This window comes from Gossypium raimondii, chromosome 11 (assembly GCF_025698545.1).
Source record: "Gossypium raimondii isolate GPD5lz chromosome 11, ASM2569854v1, whole genome shotgun sequence".
In the NCBI taxonomy this organism is placed as follows: domain Eukaryota; kingdom Viridiplantae; phylum Streptophyta; class Magnoliopsida; order Malvales; family Malvaceae; genus Gossypium; species Gossypium raimondii.
Window position 1 is genome coordinate 8,973,989 of NC_068575.1, and position 24,086 is coordinate 8,998,074.

Below are 24,086 nucleotides of genomic sequence, written 5' to 3' on the forward strand. Positions count from 1 at the left end.
GAAATTTTCATGTCTCTTCATAGAAACATCTTTCATCAATAGGTGTCTTTCTGAATAATAATGTCTTTAAAATAAACACATAATTATTCATTTAATATTATAACTATTCAAATAATATTATTTAAATAGTTATAATTCTTTTCAAAAATTAAATAATATAACTTTTGATTAATTACACCCATTCATTTATAGTTATTGGAACATTATAAATATTTGAAAATGTTCCAACAATCTCCCCCCATTTTCAAAATTTTTTGGATTTTGATATTCTTGGAAATCAATTTGCATAAATGAAGGCCTAAAAAACGCTGTTAAAAACCTGTTTTGGTGTAGTGATTTATAGTTATTGGAACACTATAAATATTTGAAAATGTTCCAACATAGTCCGCTCGAGGTGATTCTACTATAAGGCATCGTCGAACTGCTTTGGCTCTCATTTATGCAAACAGATTTGGACATTGAAGCCTCGAAAGCTCGAGCCTTGGCTCTATGGACATTTGGTAGCAGTGGAATTGCACCGACAACTGTATAAGGTTCATGAAAGAAAGGTTTTGTTTTTGTTTAGAATTTCTTTCGACTTACGTGACATTCACCTGAATTACTCGTTCACAATAAATAGAAATATTAGATTTGTGTCACACATCACATGTTCAACAAAGGATAATGATTAGTCATAAAATGTAAGAAATCAACAATGTTAATAATAATTTTGTAACAAATTAAAATTTAATAACTAAAAATTTTAATAATTATTTTGTAAGAAATTAAAATTTAATAACTAAAAGCATAATTTAAATTATACATAAATGATTATTTTTAATTTTTTTTAATTTCATGGTTATTAAGTGAATATTTTTTATTTTGTTTCAAAATGTTACAAAATTAAACTATTTAACTTTTTTTTTCTCTTTTGAGTTCTAAATCATTAAAATTTTAAAAATGTATAAATAACTTGGCGAAATTCACATGTGAACCTAAGAAGACACCGTTTTTCCCATGGCTAAATATTTTTCATATATATGCTAGTCACACCACCCACATACCAATAACCCCATTTTAACAACGTCAACCAATGTTCTAATTGGTCAACCACAAAAGCAAGTGGCTCACTTGTTAATCAAGCAATCCTAATTAAATTTCATACTTAATAAGTGAGCTAACAGGATCCAGATATTGCCTAATGATAGGGACAGATAAACTAGTGTTGCTGGGTTTTAGCCTTGTCAGGTCCCATCGTTACCTATTCGTATCGATGGTATGTTGTAGTATAAGAGCAACAATGTCGCTAAAGAGTTTGGCATATGCAACAGCAAGACAGATCAAGATTTAAAGCAAATTGCTGATGATGAAATAACTTTTGGAAAAGCCGCTGCTGTTTCAGTCTGAAGAGGGAGTAATTGATGCTTGGATTTCCTCCAGTGTTCGTCCTTTAGTCTCGGGTACCATCGTCGCTATTAGGATGAAATTTGCACAGCAAAATGCTGAAAATGTAAAGAATATCCCTGAAACAATGCCAAAAGAAATGCAGTCATTTCTAAGGTCTAAAAGCTTGAGAAATGTTATGGCAAAAATGAGTAAGGCATGAATCACCTGCTGAGCTCCATTCAGTTAGCAAGTTAAAGTAGTATCCAACAACCCAACCAGTGGAATTGCCCATAAAATTACAGATGCTTCCTGCTGAACCTTTTACATTTATTGGGAATAACTGTGATACAAGCAAATATAGTTCAATAATCAATATGATGCAAAAATGGATGACCGAATAAATAAATAAAGGCGAACACCTGTGTTACTTAGAGTGAAGTGTAAGTGTCGGATACAGATATTTATCCGACGGAGGTATATCCAACTTTTTAACAAGTTTTTTAATTTTTTTGGAGGGTTTTTGGAAGATCATATCTTCAAACACATGTCCCGATATGGTTGGATATAGTTACTTGGAGAAACATGAAGAGTTGGAGCAACATAGGTGAAAACAGTTTGCAGACCTCTGATACTAGCAGCCATGGTAGTCCTCCGCCAAGTGCATACGAGCCCATATACATCTGAAAGCATAATCCAATATTTAGAATTGCTAAAGAAAAAGGGGAGAAAAACAGAATGGAAGAGAAAAATGGATGACTTACCAATAAGCCAATGAATGCCAAAATAGGACTACCTTGATCCCACCAATTAAAATCCTGCTCAATATTGATCATTGTATCTGATATGTTAGGACATAGTGAAATGCAGTAATAAGATCAATGGGGGGCAAATAAAGGCACATTTTTAGTTATAATGACTGAGCTTCGAATGTTTCTCCTGCATCATTGCACGATATCCCATCGCTTACGCTTACATTGATTCAAAATGAGGGAGAGATCATTGGTACTTGTGAGGGCAATAGAACTATCTTATGGGATAATACCTTTGATGTAAGCATACGCGAGGGTGATGAAACAAATCTTGCCACGTGCAGTGACGAGGGGGAGATATCCGAATCCTGGTCATCACATTAGTACCTTTAAGAAGAATGATACTCCTGTGAGGAAGCTACTAAAGCATAATCCAGCTGATGAAACCTGATGGACACAGTTAAATCATTGTTCAGTAACAATGCATTTTACTTGGCAGATCATTACAAAAAGTTTATCCTTGGCTGACCAGTAGGAGTGGTCGCCTTCCTAATTTATCAATTATGGTTGTACCCAAAATACCAACTACTGTCTGCAAAACAGAACAATTCTTTACTTAGTGAGACATTAATCCCATCAATAGAGAATTTAGCTCCCCAAAATGACAGTGAAGCAAACCTGAGTAGCAGCTAGTGTGATGAGTCCTACCATGCTCGATATACCTTTCAATTGTCATAAAATAGAACTTTATATAGTTGAAATTTTCATAATTTTTCTTTTGAAGTTCTAGGAGATTGTTAAGATCAGTAATATTACCAGCTGAGACAAAAATAGCACCAGAATAGTATGCAAATGCATTTATTCCTCCCAAATTTGTTAGGACCATCATTCCAACAACAGTCTATAAGGAAAAGAAGAGATACATCAATGGATTATATAGCAAACATAGAGAAATTGATCAATTTCAACCAAGTTACGTGTCTTACAAGCAATGGCCGAACATACTTCTTTTGAAATATGTCTACAATTCCTCCCCTTGAGGAACTTTTAAGAGACTCCACATGATTCTGTAAAAAGAAAAAAAAAGCTCAGAGAAGCAGAAATTGAACCATTATAAAAGTTTTTACTTTTTTCCTAAGAAAAAAACAAAGGCTACTTTTATTTCAATTGCTTCATCAGAAATATCAGCTTTATCTCCCCTGAGGCACAACAAAGCGGCTTCAAGCTCTTTCTCACGACCAACTTTTGCCTGCACAGAATATTCTCGGTAGCTATAAATCACAGAGCAGATTTGAACCGAAATAGAAAACTTATGATGATCTGCTATGATATATTTGTAGAAACTCAAAGCCATTTTGTAGCTGCAGGACAAAACTAGAGATTTCCATATCAAAACGGACAATATCTTGCAGGTTAGTAATGAGTTTTTCTGTTTTCTTTCAACTCGAATTTTTAAGATAGACACTGAACAGTAGCTGTAAAATTTAAGAGAAACTCGAATTGGATTCACCAGCCATCGAGGAGATTCTGGTATGAAGAAGATGAGTAGGACTTGAAGCAGACCGGGAATCGTGGCTGTATGTAAAATCATTCAATAACTGTTACAAAACTATCTGATTGCCTAACCAATTTCCAATGCAATTCGAAGTTTAGTTACCTAACAGAGCCAATGTGCGCCAATGGACAAAGGAACCAACAACATACATGAACGACGCGCCCCAACCAACCATCAACTGCAGAACTAGCTAGTAGTATAAGAACCATGAGGCAATAAGTGTATTACAGGCAATGTTTGATTAATGACCTGCAATATGGTTGTAAACCTTCCCCTGACATTCTTTGTTGTTATTTCTGCAATGTAGATGGGCGCCTGTTTGAGATTGAAACGGTTATCCATTGTGATTCAACATTTAAAAACAAATGGATAAAAAAAATGTATCAAAGAAGACGTCAGATGAGTTACCAAGTAACCGGAAATTCCATTTGTGAATCCTAGTGATATTCTTCCAAGGTTAAGCAACCAAGGGGCCTTTTGAAAACAAATGAAAGCATGGTATTATGAAATGAAAGCAAGCAATTGCGAATTGATCATGACAGCAACTAATCCTGAAAATCCTCTAATGGATCCATCATTGTCTTACAGCTAGAATCCTATATTGAGAATGTGACTTAGATTTGCTGAATAATAGGTTTGCAGGCCAAGTCTTTAGGGATTTTTAATTTTGTCACATGACTTTAGGGGTAAGTAGCAGGATATATCTTCTGTTATTTTTTTAGCTAATAATCTGAATAATACAACAGATTATAGTGTGTTTCCAATATATTTTTCTTTTACATTTTTTGTGTTTCATATGTTTTTCTAAAATACTATCTTATCGGATCTCTGAGTTAAGAGAAACGCATAAGCTTTAGACATGGAAGTTGACACAATGTTTTCTCATATTGTTCCACCAATTTTTGATGGTCATAATTATCAAACTTGGGCTGTTAGAATGACAGTCTATCTTGATGCAATGGATCTTTGGGAAGCAGTAGAAGAAGACTATGATGTTCCGTCATTGCCAACAAATCCAACAATGAATTAACTAAATTAAGACTCACAAAGAGAAGAGGACAAGGAAGTCCAAAGCTAAAGCATGTCTTTTCTCTGTTGTTTCAAGCAAAATATTTACAAGAACCATTAATTTGGGATGAGCAGATGCAATTTGAGACCTCAAGAAGGAATACCAGGGCAATGAAAGAACAAAAAATATGCAGGTGCTCAATTTGATCATAGAGTTTGAAATGCTAAAAATGAAGGAGGTAGAAACCATTAAAGACTATTCTAACAAGTTGGAGGGCATAGTAAACAAGGTAAGATTGATTTTTCTAATGATCAAATAGTGCAAAAAATTTTTGTCACTTTGTCTGAAAAATAAGTCTAAAATTTCTTCATTAGAAGAACCTAAGAATTTTTCAAGTATATCCTTGACAGAATTAGTGAATGCTCTAGAAGAAAGGAGGAAGATGAGACGAGAAGCATCAATAGAGGGTGCTTTTCGAGCAAAGTTTAAAAATTCGAGAGGTAAAAACAAGAAAATTAAAGATAAGACCAACAATAATAACAACAATAAGATATATCCACCATGTCCATACTGTAAGAAGACAAATCACTTGCCAAAAGTGTTGGTGGAGGCCTGATATCAAATGCAGAAAATGTGGCAGTATTGGGCACTTAGAGTGGGTCTAAGTCTCAACAACATGAAGAGGCAAAAGCATTTATTGAGCAACAAGAAGATGAGTTTCTTTTTGTGGCAACATGTTTCTCTAGTATCCATATTGTAAGAAGACAAATCACTTGCCAAAGAAGTGTTAGTGGAGGCCTAATATCAAATGCAGAAAATGTGGCAATATTAGGCACATAGAGTGGGTTTGTAAGTCTCAACAATATGAAGAGACAAAAGCATTTATTGAAACAAGAAGATGAGTTCCTTTTTGTGGTGACATGTTTCTCCAGTGATTCCTGGTTGATCGATAAAGGCTGCACAAATCACATGAACAATAACCCAACAATTTTCAAAGAACTGGGTAAAACTATCATTTCCAAAATAAAAGTTGGAAATGGTGAGTTTATTCTAGTTAAGGGAAAAGAAAAAGTGACTATTGAAAGTTTAACAGGTTTGAAACACATAATTGATTTTCTATATGTGCCTAACATTGACCAAAATCTTGTTAGTGTTGGGCAATTGATTGAAAAAGATTTCAAGGTCATATTTGAAAATAAATGGTGCTTGATCAAATAATCAAAAGGCAAAGATGTATTCAAAGTAAAAATGAAAGCAAAAAGCTTTACCCTAAATCTAATGAAGGAGTAGGGGTGAGAATTCGATCGAATCGAATCGAATCGAATCGAAAATTTTCGAGTTAATCGAGTTTTCGAATCTCATTTTATCATCCTCACTTTATTTGAAGTTTTCTCGAATCGAGTCAAGTGAGATGGAATTCGAATCGAATCGAATCGAATATATTTGTTCGAGTTAAATTTTAAAAAATAATTTTGGGTCCTTGTAACCATTGTCACCCATCGTAATAAAATTTGTCCACCTTAATCAAATTTTTTATTAACTTTCATCACTTCATAATTTATTTATTAATTTTTTATATATTGGTTAGCTTCTTTGATTGCTTAGTTGTTTCAATTATCTTGATTCTTGTCATTATGTATTTTAGAATTAAAAATATATTAAATGTAAAAATATGATTTTTAATAAAGTTATTTTAAAAACAAAATGTGAAATTGATACCAATATAAAATTTTAACACGAATATTTTATGGCATAATTAATAATTCAATTTTAATATAAATATTCAATATGACTAAACAATTCAATAATATAAATAATATAAAATATAAAATTTAATTTAATAATATAAATAGTAGATATAAATAAAACTATTACTATTTATGTTTAGTGATTTTTTTTGGATAATTTTAATTTTTTATTTGAGAGTAAAGGGTGAGAAGTAAAAGTTTAGGGGAAAAATAAAAAAGTTTTGGGAATAAAAGTTTGAGGGAAAGTAAATAGGGGAAGTAAAATTTTGGAAGGAAAATATTTAAAAAAAAATTGGAGGGGGGAGGGTTTGGGATAGATGAGAGGTGAGATGGGAAGGGAATAAAAGTTTTAGGGGAAAAGTGGGAGGGAGTAAAAATTTTGGGGGAAAATAAAAGGTTTTGAGGGTTTTTGGGAGTAAAATTTTGAGAAAAAATAAATGGGAGAGTAAAATTTTGGTGGGAAATAGATTTTGGGTAGATTGGGGGGTTGGGAGGAGAGGGGAGTAAAAGTTTTGGGGCGAAAGTGGGAAAGAGTAAAATTTTTGAGGGAAAAGTAAAAAGGTTTGGGAGTTTGGGGTAAAAATGTAAAATATTATAGTTTGATATTCGAATTATTCGAATTATTCGAGTTATTTGAATTCGAAAACTCAACTCGATTCGGACTCGAAATTCAAAAAAAAAATTCGAGTTGATTCGAATAACTCGATTTGTTTAACTCGAAATTTGAATTTTTTTCAATTTTTTCGAGTCGAATCGAGTTTTACTCACTCTTATGAAGGAGAAGCCAACAATGAAGTAATTGCTAGAGACTCCTCAGTACTTTGATGACAACATAGATGATGTTCCGGTTTGTGACACAATATCTTTATCTAAAATTTATGGAAGGTGTACTGTTGTTGTATTTGAGTATGCTCAATTTAAAGAAGCTGAAAAGGATGACAAGTGGATTGAAGCAATGAGAGAAAAGCAGTCCAAGGGATTCCAAGTTAAGAGTGAGGAGGAGAAAGTCTACATATTAAATAAGGCCTTTTACAGTCTTAAACAAGCTCCTAGGGCTTGGTACAATAGGATTGATGAATATAATTTGAAAGAAGAATAGAAGATTAGTAAAACCAAGTCGATTTTTTGCAAGACTGAATATCAAATTGCAAATACGTTAACCAAGACTCTTCCAAACCTTAGATTTAAAGTTTTAAGAAATAAATTAGGCTTTTGCAATTACTAAGGCAATGAAGAGTGTTGAGAATGTGCCTTAGACTTGGTGAATAATAAGACTATAGACCAAGTTTTTAGGGATTTTTAATTTTGTAACATAATTTTAGAAGCAAATTATGTGGCTGAATATTAGTAGGATACATTTTCTGTTTTTTTTTTAGCTATATAATCTAAACAATACAATAAATTATAGTGTGCTTCCAATATATTTTTCTTTCACATTTTTTCTAAAATACCAACATCCTAGTTAGCATTGTGATGGAAAAAAACAATGCAAGTTTATATCCAACTTGGTACATAACTAGAGCATGTCGTAAACAAAAGCTTATAAAAGAAAAAGCAGAAGAGCTGAAACCTTTGTAAATGCTATGGCAAGCCATCCACCGATGTAGAACAAATTCAAAATCCACATGGTCTGGTTCAAGGCATCGGAGTTAGTTTGTAAGATTTTAGCAAATTAATATTCAATAATTCTTGAGAAAGCTTACCAGTTTCCGACCAAACAAATCTGTTATCTTCCCACTTATTGCAGCACCTATTAGTGATCCAATACTCAGAATTGAACCAAAAAGTGAGAACTGCAGAAACAGAGAACTGACTGTCAAATTGAAACCTCTTAAAAATCGGAACATAAGTAGTGGATGGGTTGTTTTACCTCAGTCACAGAAAGTCCCAAGTCTTCCATGATTGAAGATTGAGTAGGCGATGAATATCCTATCTGCCATGCGATCCAAGAAATTAGTAAGCTCCATCTTTTTTAAAACTGTTAAAAAAACAGCTCAATGAAAAGGCACCTACGGCACAGCCAAAACCAAAGGTAATGCAAGCAGCCATGAAGATGCTAAGACCAAGAATGCTGGTAAAATTGGAAACAGCCACCAACCCTCCATCCCCGACACAGACACCATCATTTTCTTCACTGTAAAAAAGGTTGTTGTGTCCTTGAGTGGAAAGCAAACGCTCAGTTGCTTCTTTTCTTTGCTGCTCCATAGATTGTTCCTCTTCGAGGATGCTAACAGAATCAACTGCGAATTTCAAGTAACTATTTATAAAAGAAAAAAAAAGGCAACGAACTTTAGATTTCAAAATTAGTGCTGTAGGTATCCACTTAAAACTTAACCCACCTCATTATTTTTTATACCATCCAACTCAACATTTATTCAATATGTTTCTACTTGTTATGCAGATAAATATTTTAATCGACATGATATCTCTGTCATATCAATCTAAATATTATCTATACTAATATATATTTAACTGTTGAATTTGTTTTTACATAGAATGAATGTCAAATTTACATAAGGAGCATGAAATATAATGTTTGGATTGTTAATATATAATGAGGATCCACTTATACCGATGTAAAATTTAAGTGGTTTTACACTTTTTGTAACTTATTATACGCTTAATATTTTAACAATCCAACTAATAAATTTATCAAAATTATACTTGTTATGCATGTAAATTTTGAATTAATCCAATATTCATATCATATCGATCTAAAATGTTATCTATATTAATATATTTTTAATGGTTGTAAGTTTTTTTATTTACATAAAATGAATAGTTAGAAAATTTTGATTTATACCAAATTTGACATGCATGATCTATATTATTGGAGCACGAAATATAACAATTAAGTTGTTAAAATATTAAAACATAAAAAGTATAAAAAAGTATAAAATTACTTAAATTTTACACTAATGGAACTCGATCCCTCCCTTGTATATATATATACAGGACAAAACTAGGAAATTTTAGGGACTGAAATTAAATTGTATATTTTCACTCTAGTAAACGCAATCTTACCATTTTATTAACCTATATTTTTTATAATTTTAAAGGATTAAATCAAAATTTTATCATTTGGAGGAGACAAAGTACAGTTTTATTATTATAATATTAAAATTTTAAAAACTTGAACAAAAATTTTCTATTTTAGGAGGCATGGGTTCGCCACAGTGTATATATATGTATTCATTAAAAAATGATCTTTTGTTGCAATTCAGACAAGGTGCAAAATACTAATTTTTTCTTGAAGATTACTGTAAAAGGTGGAAAGATAAAAATTAAATAATTGGCAGTAGGGTTTGGGAAAGGGGTTGGAACGTCACTTCAATCGTACGTAGATATTTTTTTGAGTTGAAATTTTTTTTTGTTTTCTTTTTAGTTCAACCGAGGAGTACATTAGACGATGGGGACATATACTTTATTGCATTTAATTATTTTTATTATTTAAAAGTTTTAAGTTATATTTATTATAAAATAAAATATAGAGAATAAATAATAAATAAAATTAGAGAACGAGAGAGAGAGCGTATTTTATTGATTAATTAGAATATTTATAAATCTTCTCTAAAATATCTATTTATAGGCATAATAATTATAAATGGAATAGATATCTACTTCTAATGATTATAAGAATTTAAAATACATCAAAACTTATCTTGATCTTAATGAACATTCACTTAATAAGATATTCATAATAATATTTTATTAATATGCTTTTAAGTTTTGAAATTTAATCCTTTCCTTAATTTTAAGAAATGCCTTTAATTTAAGGAAACAATTCTAATTTTCATTCTCATTCTCATTTTGAAAATAAAACAAAATAAAAATAGGTACTTTTAGTAAAAATGTTTGGAAAAATTGAAATAGTTAAAAGTTATTTTTTAAGCTTCATTTTATGCATTAAAATTATCCTGGTTTTAATCCTTTTAAGAGAACTTTTTTTATAACCTTTAGACTCTTTTTAATTACATTTTATTTTACTATTGTAATATATTTTAAATGAATTATCCTTTAATTTAATTTTTATTTGTATTTTTAAGAATATTTTCACTATTTTTATTATTGAAAATAAATTCCTATTTTATTTATCAAACATATTTCTAATTTTTGGAATATAGAAAATGAAAATAAAAATTAAAAACAGGGAATGTTCTCTAAAATCAAAGGCACTTTTAGTTGTTTTATTTTAAAATTTAAAAATGCAAGGGTAAACTATTGAAATAATCATTTATATATAGTTTAAATTACATTTTAGTTATTAAACTTTAATTTATTATAAAATGATCATTAATATTATCCATTTTTTACATTTTGTTCACTGAAATGGTCACAAATACTACCGTTAATTGCTTACATGGAATCCTGTAAAAAAAACAGTGAATGGGTCAAAGGGTTGTAGCTTTTGTTTCTTTTTTATTTCCATTCAACACGTCAATGCCGACACTATCCCACCGCATATTTATAGATAGCTTCAAGGATAACCAAAGCAACCGCTTCATGAATGAATTGCTTTTGTGCTTTTTGGAAGCAATGAAAATAAAGTAATCAACTAATAACCTAACATTAATCAATACAGAGAACCTTATAGCCAAAGCACAAATTCATTCATTACTTGTTTTTTTCTTTCATTAATGAATAACACAGGACAACAGCAGGGAGCAAGCTATGACGGTAAAGAGTTTGGTAACTACAATAGCAAGACAAGTGAGGATTTAAAGCAAATTGTTGATGATGAAATAACTTGGAAAACTTGTTATTTCAATCTAAAGACTGAATAATCGATGCTTGTATTTCCTCCAGTGTTCGCCCTTTCGTCTCGGGTACCATTGTTGCTGATAGGATGAAATTTGCAGCGCAGCAGGCTGAAAATATAAAGAATGTCCCTGAAACAATGCCAAGGGATATGCAGTCATTTGTAAGGTCAAGAAGCTTGTGAAATATTATGACAAAAATGAACAAGGCATGAATCACCTGTTGAGCTCCATTCAGTTAGGAAGTTAAAGTAGTATGCAACAACCCAACCAGAGCAACTGCCCATAAAATTACAGATGCTGCCTGCTGAACCTTTTACATTTATTGGAAATAACTGTGACACAAGTTCAATATGTTGTTGAAATCGATGAATGAATAACTAAACAAAGGCAAAATCTTATATTACTCGGATTCGGGTGTGAGTATTAGACGCTGGTATATTTCTCGTGTAGATATATTTAGTTTCTTCTAAAAGTTCTTTCATGTATTTCCAGCATCATATCTTCACACTCGTCCTAATGTCCCGATGTAGTTAGACATTGGTGTTGGATACGATTACGTTGAGAAAATAAATGAACTAAAGCAACATAAAGGAAAACAATTTATGGACCTCTGATAATAACAGCCATGGTATTCCTGAGCCAACTATGTAAGATCCCGTGTACACCTGAAAACATAATCCAACATTTAGAATGGCTAAAGAAAAAGCAAGAAGAAAAAAAAAAAAACTGGTAGGGGAAAATGGATTACTTACTAATAAGCCAATGAATGCCAAAGCAGGACTACCTTGATCCCACCAATTAGATTCCTGCTCATTGATCATTGTATTTCAGACATCATGACAGAGTAAAATGCAGTGCCAATATCAAAGGGAAGCAATAAAGGAAGATTTTAGCAGTAATGACCAAGATTCAAATATTGGTATGTGGTCAAGGCGTATAAACAGTAATTCATTATAGAATAATTTTTAATTTAAAAGATGGAGGAGAAGAAAATGATATTTGATTAAGAGTTTTCGGTACAATGTTCTAGGTAAAATATGAGTCGTATTTATAAAAAGTTTAATGCCTGTTTATAATTTATCAAAATGGATACTTATTTGGATAGTAACACCAGGTATCTAGTTTTTAAATTTTAAATATATTTTATAATTTTTAAAATATATTTACAACTTTTTATATTTTTAGTAAATTTTAAATAATTTGTTACAAAGTTTTATAATTTTTACAAGTGTTCTTTTTATATTTTTATATTTTTATTAATTTTAACTAATTTCTTTTCGTTTATCATTTTTTATAATTTATATGTTTTTATAGATTATATATATTTTTGAATTTTTATTTTATATTTTTAATGTTAATATACATTTAATAAAAGAAAATACCTATTTTTAAAAAAGACACCACGTGGCACTATATTATTAGTAACCAAATTTTTTCAATGTCGGTTAAAAATAGATTAAAAACTTTAATTGAGGAAAACTTTAGACACCAAATTGAAAAATGAGTGTACTTTAAGTACCAAATTGAACCAAAAAATTAAATACCAAAGTGAAAACGGATATACTTTTAAGTTTCAAATTTTGAATTGAGTTTTTTTTCTTACTAAACTTGAAGTGTTTTTTCTTCATCATTTTTGTTATTTGGATTTTGTTCTTTGATGATATTTGAAGATATAATTGATGAATTTACTTGAAATAACTCTCTTATCTTTTCTATAATATTTTTATATTATGCATTTTAATTGTTAATTTTTTTGATAATTTACCTTAATAGTTGATTTTATGGTTAAAATTTATAGTTAAGTGAATGGATTAGTAGGAATGTTGAGTTAGTTATATTTACTTAATATATTGTTAAGATTTTGTTTAATAATGTTAAAAGGGATATTATTAGTGCCAACTATAATTTAAGGAATTTTGGTGAGACATTATAACTTGTGTTGTTTGATTGATATGTTTTAAATAAATTGATTTGAATTTTTAATTGCTAAATATTGAAGACTATCATTAACTTATTTGAGAATACTTTATGCAAAGGAATCAAAATTAGACTTTTAAGGTGTGCTTGGTAGGTAGAAAAGTGGAGGGATAGAAGGAGTGAGTAAAAAAGTGGAAGAAAAATAAATTTTGAGTGTGCTTGGTAAGGAAAAAAAATGACAGGAAAGAAAATAGGAGGGATGGCCGTTTTCCATCCTAATGCATAAAAATCAATCTTTTTAAATTGAGATGATGAGAAGAGAGAAAATAAGAGTGGAACGCATGTTAGTTTAAAATTATGTATTTTTAAATATTTTATTTTCTTTCCCATCAATTTTTTATCTTTCTAGTTTTCTTTACACTCTACCAAGTAAGCCTTAAGGTGTACTTAGTTAGGTGGAAAAGTAAAGAAATAGGAGAGGGGAGTGGAAAAGTGGAAAGAACATAAATTTGGAATGTGTTTGGTTGGGAAGAAAAGTGAGAGTAAAGAAAATAGGTGGGGTGATCATTTTCCATCTTAATGCATAAAAATTAATCCTTCCAAATTATATAATTTTTAATTGTTTTATTTTCTTTCTTTTCACTTTTCAACTCTAATAAGCAATGGAGGAAAATAAAATTGTTTTTTCTTTCTATTTTTTCATCTTTCCTACCAATCACACCTATGACAAGAAAATTTATATTTTTCATCCTTCTAGTTTTCCACCCCTTCATTTTCCATCTTTCCAATTTTCTTTAAATGGAAAATATGATCTTTAAAAGAGTTTGATTACTAGAAGATCTCTACTAGTATGCTGAATGTTGAAGATGTTGAATCCGGTGCCCCAAGTGTACGTAGTATATTCATTTGTATATTTGTAATTTTTTCAAACAGATTACTTAATAAAATTATACATGAGTTACATTAGTATCTTTTGTATATTGTGTTCAATGTTTTTTGCGTGCAAAGCAAAATAGAAACAAATATTAGCTCACTAGTTGTCTAATGTTTAACTAATACCAAACGGTATTATGCGGTCGTATCGTAATATGAAAAGACAATTTATATTAGTAGACGAACCTAAACATGTCCTTAGTCTAGTCAGAAATAAGAAAACCAATTGAAAGACTAATATGTCTTTTATCAAGTCCAATTAGGGAGATGCTTTGTCTTGAGCATTGGAGTGAATGACTCCTAAAAGGTAGAGACATAAATGTGACTGACTAGACTAATAATACATCGAACTGAACCCCAAGCAGAATAGATCCTGAATTTGTTTTTAGATTTATTCACTTATGATGTTTATAGTGTGGCATGCCTTAATTCTGAGTGGATGATGGACTATGTATGCATGACTCGTATACTTTGATCTAAGTAAAAGTCTATGTTAAAAATAGATAAAGAACGAAAAGATGATGCATTGGGTGTACAACTTCTGCAGTATGTAACATCATTCACAATAGTGGAATTTATAGCCTAAGACATAGGTAAATGATATCCTTTCATTTGCATTACATGATAGATGAAAAATAAATATGATCACGGGTCATTCATCTTTGTGATGAATGACTTAATTACTATTTGATAGTAATTGACTTTTCATGAAGAAAGATGTAATCGTTATCATGAGATAGAGTAGGATCACATTGGAAGAGCGGATTTATCCCAAAGAGATTAAGGATATCCTATTAGAGTAACACACTTATGACAATGTTATTGGACGAGAACTGATCAAATTGTTTTCATAACGGTATCCCATTAGGGAGAGCTCAGTCACGATACTATAGTGGAATGATGTCACATCACAAAATTAGTGCTAGAAGAAATAAAAATAAAATTTAGATTTTAAAGTATAATAAAAATAGGGTAAGAGAACTTAAAATGCCTTAAAAATTATTGTTGTTAAGAAATTAATAAAAAATGAGCCTTAGAATTGGTGGTTAAGTGCTAATCCCTATCTTAAAGGTCTTAAGTCTAAGTTCTATTGATTGCACCCCTCTGTTATTTTTTTCCCCAATAGCATTCCCTTTTATCTCAAAATCGAAAACCTTTGTACACTTTTAGTCAAAATATTTTATTTTCTTATTTTTACCCCCATAAAGTACTAAATTTTCAAACCAACCCAGACTGAAAACTACTTTTTTAGATTAGTCCTTAATTTAAATCAACCCTAATTCTAAACTAATTCCTAATCATATTTCAATTAGGGAAGAAGTTTTATAAATAGCCAATCTTTCCAAAAACCTATAACTTTTGTTAAGAAAAACTTTCAAAAAAACTCTCAAAATTCTCTCTTCTTCTTCTCCTTTGTCGAACCATACCACTCAACCATAGATTTCAAGGTATTCAATTTCATCCCTCTCCTCCTAGTGATTGCCGATTTCTTCATACAAAAAGTAAAGTTTTTGTGCCTTCAATCAGGTGTGAGATCTAACTCAAAACCATTGTGTATAAATTGAATCATTAAAGAGTAGGGAAATCTGTTATGCAAACCTTTATGAATGCAAACACCTATGGAATTGTTGTGCGAATCCTTATGTGAACTATTAAGCGAACCTTAGGTGAACTGCCATGCGATTCCTTAGTGGATATCATGCGAACCCTTACATAAACAGGTATAAATGCGAACTCTGTTATAAATTGATAGATGAATTGTAGTCGATATGTGAACCTTCATGCAAAGACTTATGTGATTGAGTATGGAACCCTTACATGATTTAGTATGCGAACCCCCATATGATTTAGTATGTGAACCTTTATGTGATTTAGTATGTGAACTCTTAGTGAATGTTATGCAAACCCTTAGTGTATGTTATGCAAACCCTTAGTAAATGTTATGCAAACGTTGTTGCAGAACTACTATGTGATCCCTTTAACTGTTATGCGAACCCTATTGTAAAATTGCTATGCGATCCCTTATGTGAAGCTGCTATGTGATCCCTTTAATTATGTATGCGAACCTGTATGTATATTGTACCGCAAACCTTCATACAAGTCCTATATGTGATTTAGTATGCGAAGCCTGTATGTGCGAACCCTGTATGTTAGTATATTGATGCAAGTTTTTAATTCGCATGAAAAAATTGTATATGTGAAATTGATATGAATGAATGCATGAATACATTCCATTTGATGATAGTATGAAATAATAAATGTGCTTGACAAGCATAGTATCGATTGTTGATAAATAGCATGATATGTTGAGTTTATGTGCATAATTGTATGAAATTGGGTACGAAGGACGAAAGAGTTCCATAGGAGAAAGTGACAATTTAAGTCTACACCGAAAGTCAGTACTGCACGAAGTAGGTGGCAATGACATTGAAACCGGGTTAATCGGGATGGTAAGTTATTGTAGTAAAAGTCATCTTCATGGATGACAAGTGAATGGTTATCGTCATCGGGAAATCTGAGATGATCAGTTATTGATACGTGTTTTGGAGTGTTGAGCGATAATCGAGAGCGGATAGGATGGATGGGTGGGAACTTAAAAATTAAAATTGCATTGTATCATGAACATAACTTAAAAATCAAGAACTTCTCATAGTACTGTGGCTGCCAAGCAAAAACACAAGACTATCCATCTAGTGATAAGCAATCAAGGCAATAGATTAAATTCATTTGAGCAAATTTCAAACGGACCTGTGAATTTCTTCCAACATATCTTAGGTTCTGTTGACCCAGGGGTGGAAGGTTGCATAAAAGAATTTTTTAACATCCTTCAAGTCAATTTACTCGACAATACCCTTTATATGCTCTCGAGAAATATCACCAAAGAGGAGATAAAGATAGCCCTCTTTGAGCAAGCTAGTGATAAAGCTCCAAGGTTAGATGGATACACTGCTCACTTATTCAAGGTGGCTTAGAGAATGTTTGAAGTGGATTTTATGAAGGTTGTGTTCTTTAAATCGAGGGACCTTAATCTAGCTTTCATTTCCACTATTGCGGTTCTTGTCCCTACTTGTTAAATGACTACACACTTAACTGACTATAAACTTATTTCTTGTTGCTTCATTGTCGACAAGTGCATTACCAAGGTCATCTCCAATAGAGCTCAGTAGGATGGATTAAGAGTTGCTTAACTACTCTGAGATTCTTAATAGCCATTAATAGGGAATTGATCGGCTACTTCAAGGGTGCAAACGGACTATGACAAGGAAACCCTGTGTCTCTTTACTTATTTGTAATAACAATGAATGTACCCTCTCGATTTTTAGGTGTAGTAGCCTTTTTTGGTGTTACTTCTTACCACCCAAAGTGCAAGAGAGTCAACTTGACTCAATTATGCTTCGCAAATGATCTTCTCATCTTCACTAAAGGGAACCTTAATTCGGTATTGGGAGTCTAAAGGCTTCATCTCTTTTATTCCTTTTCTACTTGAGCTAAATTTTAACAAAAGTGAGTTGTTTAGCGAAAGAATTCAGAAAACTGAACTAGAGTTGATATTGCACACAACAAGCTTTAAGCAAGGTACCTTAGCTATGAGTTCTCCAAAAATTACCATCAGAGACTCGGATCCTCTCATTGAAGATCACAATAAGGATGACTTGTTGGTTTGCGAGAAATTTGTCTTACGCAGGTAGGCTGCAACTAGTCTAGTCAATCTTTTTTAACCTTCACAACTAGTGGTGTCGGCACTTTATACTCCATCAGAAAGTTATCAGCTGCATTACTTAATTGTGTTCAAAATTCATTTGGTAGGGGCAAGTTGACTCAAGCAATAGAGCTAGAGCCTATTGGAAATCTATTTGCTAGCCTAAGTCGCTGGAACATAAGGATTTCATTTTTGGAACTGAACATGCATGCTCAAGCACCTCTAGTCCATGTTTTTACACGTTGGTTCTCTATAGATTGCATGGGTTCACGCCTATACACTTAAGACTGCAACATATGGAATGTAATACCACCCTAGAACTGCAGATAAAGTTTGAGAGAGATCTTAATAATGAGATAATTAATTTTGAATCAAAATGAGGTTGGGGGAGGTTGGAGTTGCCCAATGTTAGGTTCAACTTACTCTACAATGAATGTTTGGGGCACAGTCAGACCGAAGTAGCTGAAGATGACTTGCATAAATAATTTTGTGCACTAAGCATATCCCTAAACATGTTATAGCATACGCAAGGGTGATGACCAAATGTCAGCACGTATAGTGATGAAGGGGAGATGTCGGATTCTCGGTCATTATATTAGTACCTTTAAGAGAAATGATAATCCTGTGAGGAAGCAACTGAAGCACAATCCAGCTGTAGACACCTAATAACACAATTAACTCATTGTTCATTAACAATGCATTTGACTGAACATATTATTACAAAATGTTTATCCTTTGCTTACCAGTTGAAGTGGTCGCCTTCCTAATTTATCAATTAGGATTATACCCAAAACACCAACTATTGTCTGCAAAATAGAACAACAATTCTTTAGTTACTGAGATATCAACCCATCAATGGAGACTTTTGATTCAGAAAATGACTGTGAAGCAAACCTGAGTAGTAGCCAGTGTGATGAGTCCAACCATGCTAGATAAACCTTTCAATTTTCACAAAATAGAATTTTATGTAGTTGAACTATTCAAACATTTTCTTGAATTTTTTATGGAGATTGTTAAGACCAATGGTATTACCAGCTGAGACAAAGATAACACCAGAATAAAACGAAAACGCATTGGCTCCTCCCAAATTCATTAGGATTATCATTCCAATAAGAGTCTGTAAGGAAAAAAAGAGGTATTTATCCATGGATTATACAAAAAATATAAAGAAATTGATCAATTTCATCCAAATTACTTGTCTTACTAGCAATGGTCGAAAATACTTCTTTTGGAATATTTCTAGAATTCCTTCCTTTGAGAAACTTTTAAGAGATTCCACATAATCCTGTAAAAGAGTAAGCTGAGACAACCAAAAATCGTGCAATTATTACAGTTTAATACTTAAAGTAATAAAAAATAAGGGTTACTTTTATTTCAGCTGCTTCATTAAAAATATCAGCTTTATTTCCCCTGAGGCACAACAAAACATCTTCAAGCTCTTTGTCACGGCCAACTTTTGCCTGCACAGAAATACCAAATTGGAGATTTGAACTAAAAGAAGCGTCCATGTAGAAACTAAAAACTGTACTTGTGAGGCATCTCTTCTAGGACAAAACCATGAGGCTTCCAGATAAAATCGATCAAATATCTTACAGGTTTGGTGCTGTTTAGTAATGAAATATTCTGTTTTCCTATCAGTTCAATATTTAAGATGGGCATTACAACTGAGTTACAAAATTTTATAAAAAAATCAAACTAGACTCACCAGCCATCGCGGAGATTCTGGTATGAAGAAGAGTGGTAGCAGTTGAAGTAGACCAGGAATCGTAGCTGTATGAAAAATCATTCTGGAACAGTTACAAAACTATCAGATTGTCTAACCAATTTCCTACGCCTTCAGGGAAATTTTAGTTACCTATCAGAGCCAATGTGCGCCAACTGACAAAGGAACCGACAATATACATGAACGATATGCCCCAACCAACCGTCAACTGCAGAACAAGTAGTAGTACAAGAGCTATGAACCAATATGTTCAATGCAGCCTAGTGTTTGATTTATGATAAAAAGGTTTACCGACGGTATGACCGAAAATCTTCCTCTCACATTCTTTGTTGTTATTTCAGAAATATAGACGGGCATCTGTTTGAGATCGGAACGTAAATACGATTATCCATCGTAAGTCAACATTTAAACAACAAAGGAGTAAAAAATGCATCAAAGAAAACTAGAGATGAGTTACCAAGTAAGTGAAAGTTCCTACTGTGAATCCTAATGATAGTCTTCCAAGGTCAAGCAACCAAGGGGTCTTCACAAAACAAATAAAAACATCATGTTCTGAAATGAAAGCAAGCAATGACAAATTGATCATAACAGCTTTTACTAATCTTGAAAATCCTCTAACTGATCCATCATTGTCTTAAAGCCCGGATCCTAATTTATCTCCAACTTAATACATGAATAGTGCATGAAAGAATAAGTAGAAAAGCTGAAACCTTTGCAAATGCTATGGCAAGCCAGCCACCGATGTAGAACAAATTCAAAATCCACATGGTCTGATTCAAGACATGAGGTTAGAAAGTTCGTAAGATACTAGCAAGTTAATATTCAGCAATTCTTGACAAAGCTTACCAATTTCCGACCAAGAAAATCTGTTATCTTCCCACTTATTGCAGAACCCAGAAGTGCTCCAATACTCAGTATTGAACCAAAAACTGAAAACTACAGAAACAGAGAATTCCAGGTGAAAGCTTCACTTATCAGATTCTTAAACCTTAAAACCAATATCTATACTTGCGTAGACATTTTTCAAGGAAAGCAATGCAAAGTGCATGTCAGCAGGTAGGTCAAAATCCGAACATAATTAGTGGATGGGGAGCGGGGGTTGTTTTACCTCAGCAACAGAAAGTCCCAAGTCTTCCATGATTGAAGATTCAGTAGGGGATGAATATCCTACCTGCCATGCAATCAAACAAAATAACAAATTCGATATTGGGAAATTTTTAAAAACTTTAAAATTGTTAAAAAAAAAAAAGAAGTGAAAAAGCATTTACAGCACAGCCAGAACCAAAGGCAATACAAGTTGCCACGAAGGTGCTAAGACCAAGAATGGTGGTAACATCGGAAACAGCCTCCGACCCTCCATCCCCAAGACCACCATTTTCTTCATTGTAAACAAGGTTGTCGTTTCCTTGTCTTACAAGTAAAGACTCAGTTGCTTCGGTTCTTTGCCGCCCCATAACTCGTTTCACTTCAAAGACCCGTAAATGTATTATGTAACAGCATCAATAGTAAATTTCAAACTTCAGAGTTTAAATTAGTCTGGGAATATTCAAGAAAGGAAGTTATTGGTCTCGGAATGGGAGAAAGTGGTGCAGATGCTAAACTTTAGAGTTTAAAAGGTGAACGAATTAATTATTTTTTGGGCAGTTGGGTTCAGAGCAGAGTATGAGATTGGGACATCGATTCCGTCAGTCGTAGATTAAACCATGACGACATACACTAAATTGCATATCAAGACCACGTGATTGTTTTTTTATTATCATCTCGTCATCTCTTTGGTTCGTGGTTGGTGAGTGAAATTTTTGAATTACTAGAGTCGATGAATTTTATTTTTATAATTAAATTTAATTTGATTTTTTATCAAATCGAGTAAAATAAATTTATTTATGTTAAAATCTGTATTTATTATTTAAATTAATGATTGAATTGATTTCACGAATTAACCGATACCAATTCAATTAAGAAATTACTAAACTACCCTTACATATCATATATATAATATATAAAGTTATATATTGATCCAAACTTGAAAACAAATACGTCTAGATAAGTATTAATAATATTATTTAAATTAAAATGTATTGTTTTAATATTTGTTGGGATCGACCTGTATAAACAACAAACAAGTAAAATAGAGAAATTTGGGTACAAATATTTTACGTGTAAAACTCCTCAAAAAAGTATAAAACCCATGGGCAAAGGAGGTTTCGACTTTTCACTAAATGAGTAAATAAATGAGAGTATAATATGGAGAAAATAACCTAAATGTACAACTTGTACATTACCTAAAACCCCGAATACAAAACTCAAAATCTCAAAGAGCAAACTTGTAAATCAAACCCTAAATCTCATATGACACTTACAAAAAGGGTATCAAATACTCTCCATAATTATCATGAAACTCCAATAAAAACTCATATATGACTATATCTTGTCGCCCCTAAATAGAGACTTTTTTTTTATTGGCATATCAAAACAGGGATATAAGGCCCCTTTAAATAGGCTAAAGTTAGAGTCTAGGTAAAAAAGTCCTACTTGAAGTCTAAAACATGGTTATCAAATTGGAGAACATGTTGTGACGTCGCAACATCCCCATTTGCGTCGTTACAACGTCATCCATCGCGTCGTCCTGATGAGTCGACGCTTCTCATCTCAATGTCGAACTTGTTTTGACCCTTCTTCGATTGTTCACCGATTCTCATCTAAGGTGTCTGCAACGTATCTGATAAATACTCACCCCATTAAGTGCTTTAGTTATCTAGATTAATTTATACCCTATTAGCACTTTTTTTTAACATTTTAAGGATAACATTTATCTTCATTAATCCACTATTTTATTTGATTTGCAGATCTTTCTTTGCAACTACTCCTGATATCCTCTTTTGTTTTAATTTATATTTTCTTGCAAACCCACGTGTATGGCATTACCAATACAACCAAATTTCAAATATATATATAATTATTAACACATTATGTATAAAATATATATGATCAGATAAATGTATTAAAAAACTATTAAGATTTCCTATATAAATTGATGTAGGTCATTTTAGTAATTAACCTATTAGTAATACTTTGACCAAAAAACATTAATTTTATTCTCATCTGTTTTTTTTTCTTCAATAAATTATAACATAGCTCACAACTAACTCATTATTTTAAATCATATTCAAGGGTTTTATAGATTTAAAGAAATGGAAACTAAGATAAGTAGTTACTTATCGCTTAATATATAACATATTAAATTAATTTTGTTTTATTAAAATTTTGAAATAAATTATCATTTTATAAAAATGAAATATTTAAATTAATATATATCTTTCATCTAAAACTACCCATAATAATATAAAATATTATCTTAATAATATTAGAATTAAAAATAAATAATCTTTAAAAATCATTATTTACTTTTATCAAACAACATAATACTATTTATTAATTTACCAAACCATTTTTAATATGAATTCAGCACTCAAGACTTCATTTTTCAACGCTCAAAATTTCAATTTATCAAACACACCTAAATAACATAATACTAATTTTAATTGAGCAATTTTCTGCATTTTAATTTTTCAAGTAGACATGAGTGAAGCTATTTCCCGGATTAAGATTTTTATTGAACTAAACCGATTATATAGTATTTATCCATAAAATAATATTTTTAATTTAATTATACAATATTTATTTTTATAGATACTATCAAAATATTATTTATATATATTATGCTAAAGAAAATGTTATATATATTACAATGTTAATCTTAGATATTTAAAATCAAATCAAATATATAGATAAAATTAGATTTATTTAATTAAAATGTTTAATTACAAAAAAGGTCTAGATTATATTATTTGTTAGTTTCTTCAATTATATTCAATAATTTTATATATTTAAAAATTTTATTAATTGCCAATTGAGTCTTGGCTTGACAAGAATAGGATAATCTCTCTTAAATTTTATAGTAGTAGTTACATAGGAATCAAACCGCTAAAAGATAATATCCCATAATAATATCCTATAATATCCCATTAGGAATCAAATTGCCAAAAGTAATATCTCATAATAAAATCCTAACACTCCCCTCAAGTTGGAGTATGCCGATCACAAATGCCCAACTTGCTGAGAAGATATTTAAATTGAAGTTTACCAAATGTCTTTGTAAAAATGTCAGCCAAATGAACAGAGGTCGGAACATAAGAAGGTATAATCAACCCATCCTAAATTGCATCCCTAACAAAGTGACAATCCACTTCAATATGTTTAATATACTCATGAAATAAGGGATTCTGTGCAATATGCAGCGCAAATTGACTATCACAAAATAAAGGAATTGCTTTAGAATGATGAACACCTAAGCTCAACAGCAAGGCCTTCAGCCACTTGAGCTCACAAGTGATGGATGCCACTTCAATATGTTTAGTATGCTCGTGAAATACAGGATTGTGTGCAATATGCAGCGCAGATTGACTATCACAAAATAAAGGAATTGCTTTAGAATGATGAACATCTAAGCTCAAAAGCAAGGCCTTCAGCCATTTGAGCTCACAAGTGATAGAAGCCATAGACCTATACTCAGTCTTAGTAGAAGAACGGGAAACAATATATCGTTTCTTCATTTTCCAAGAAATAA

General features: G+C 31.5%; 2 protein-coding genes across 5 annotated transcripts; both read right to left on the reverse strand.

The window, feature by feature from the left end:
* Positions 1-967: 967 nt before the first annotated feature.
* On the reverse strand, positions 968-8,755 carry LOC105804799 (sugar transporter ERD6-like 15). 4 transcript variants are annotated; one of them, XM_012637559.2, is made up of 18 exons: positions 8,440-8,753; positions 8,297-8,359; positions 8,130-8,219; positions 7,997-8,056; positions 4,078-4,143; positions 3,919-3,984; positions 3,772-3,847; positions 3,625-3,689; positions 3,271-3,363; positions 3,101-3,181; positions 2,931-3,015; positions 2,793-2,836; positions 2,644-2,706; positions 2,502-2,561; positions 2,127-2,180; positions 1,938-2,045; positions 1,591-1,705; positions 968-1,502 (listed from the first exon to the last, which is right to left on the reverse strand). In XM_012637559.2, exons 1-18 carry the CDS (start codon positions 8,629-8,631, stop codon positions 1,378-1,380), a joined length of 1,506 nt encoding a protein of 501 aa, XP_012493013.1. In that variant the 5' UTR covers positions 8,632-8,753; the 3' UTR covers positions 968-1,377. The 4 variants fall into 4 exon arrangements, with proteins under 4 accessions (XP_012493013.1, XP_012493015.1, XP_012493016.1 ...); XM_012637561.2 differs by having other exon boundaries at positions 1,989-2,045; positions 8,440-8,752; XM_012637562.2 differs by lacking the exon at positions 4,078-4,143 and having other exon boundaries at positions 8,440-8,754.
* A 2,259-nt stretch (positions 8,756-11,014) lies between these two features.
* Positions 11,015-21,099, reverse strand: LOC105804805 (sugar transporter ERD6-like 15). The gene is made up of 18 exons (XM_012637580.2): positions 20,728-21,099; positions 20,568-20,630; positions 20,306-20,395; positions 20,170-20,229; positions 19,917-19,982; positions 19,751-19,816; positions 19,592-19,667; positions 19,442-19,506; positions 19,104-19,196; positions 18,941-19,021; positions 18,769-18,853; positions 18,631-18,674; positions 18,480-18,542; positions 18,339-18,398; positions 11,939-11,992; positions 11,795-11,851; positions 11,404-11,518; positions 11,015-11,315 (listed from the first exon to the last, which is right to left on the reverse strand). The coding sequence occupies exons 1-18, from the start codon at positions 20,911-20,913 to the stop codon at positions 11,191-11,193; spliced, it is 1,449 nt and encodes a 482-aa protein (XP_012493034.1). The 5' UTR covers positions 20,914-21,099; the 3' UTR covers positions 11,015-11,190.
* Between the last annotated feature and the right edge of the window lie 2,987 nt (positions 21,100-24,086).

Excerpts from the sequence above, each read along its gene's own strand:
- LOC105804805 (XM_012637580.2), bottom strand. The coding sequence starts at position 20,913 with ATGGGGCGGCAAAGAACCGAAGCAACTGAGTCTTTACTTGTAAGACAA. Across the intron at positions 19,197-19,441 it reads CAGAATCTCCGCGATGGCTG|GCAAAAGTTGGCCGTGACAA; the intron begins GTGAGTCTAGTT and ends ATTTCTGTGCAG. Across the intron at positions 18,399-18,479 it reads GAAGGCGACCACTTCAACTG|GTGTCTACAGCTGGATTGTG; the intron begins GTAAGCAAAGGA and ends TTGTGTTATTAG.
- LOC105804799 (XM_012637559.2), bottom strand. The coding sequence starts at position 8,631 with ATGGAGCAGCAAAGAAAAGAAGCAACTGAGCGTTTGCTTTCCACTCAA. Across the intron at positions 3,364-3,624 it reads CAGAATCTCCTCGATGGCTG|GCAAAAGTTGGTCGTGAGAA; the intron begins GTGAATCCAATT and ends TATTCTGTGCAG. Across the intron at positions 2,046-2,126 it reads TGGCATTCATTGGCTTATTG|ATGTATATGGGCTCGTATGC; the intron begins GTAAGTCATCCA and ends TTATGCTTTCAG.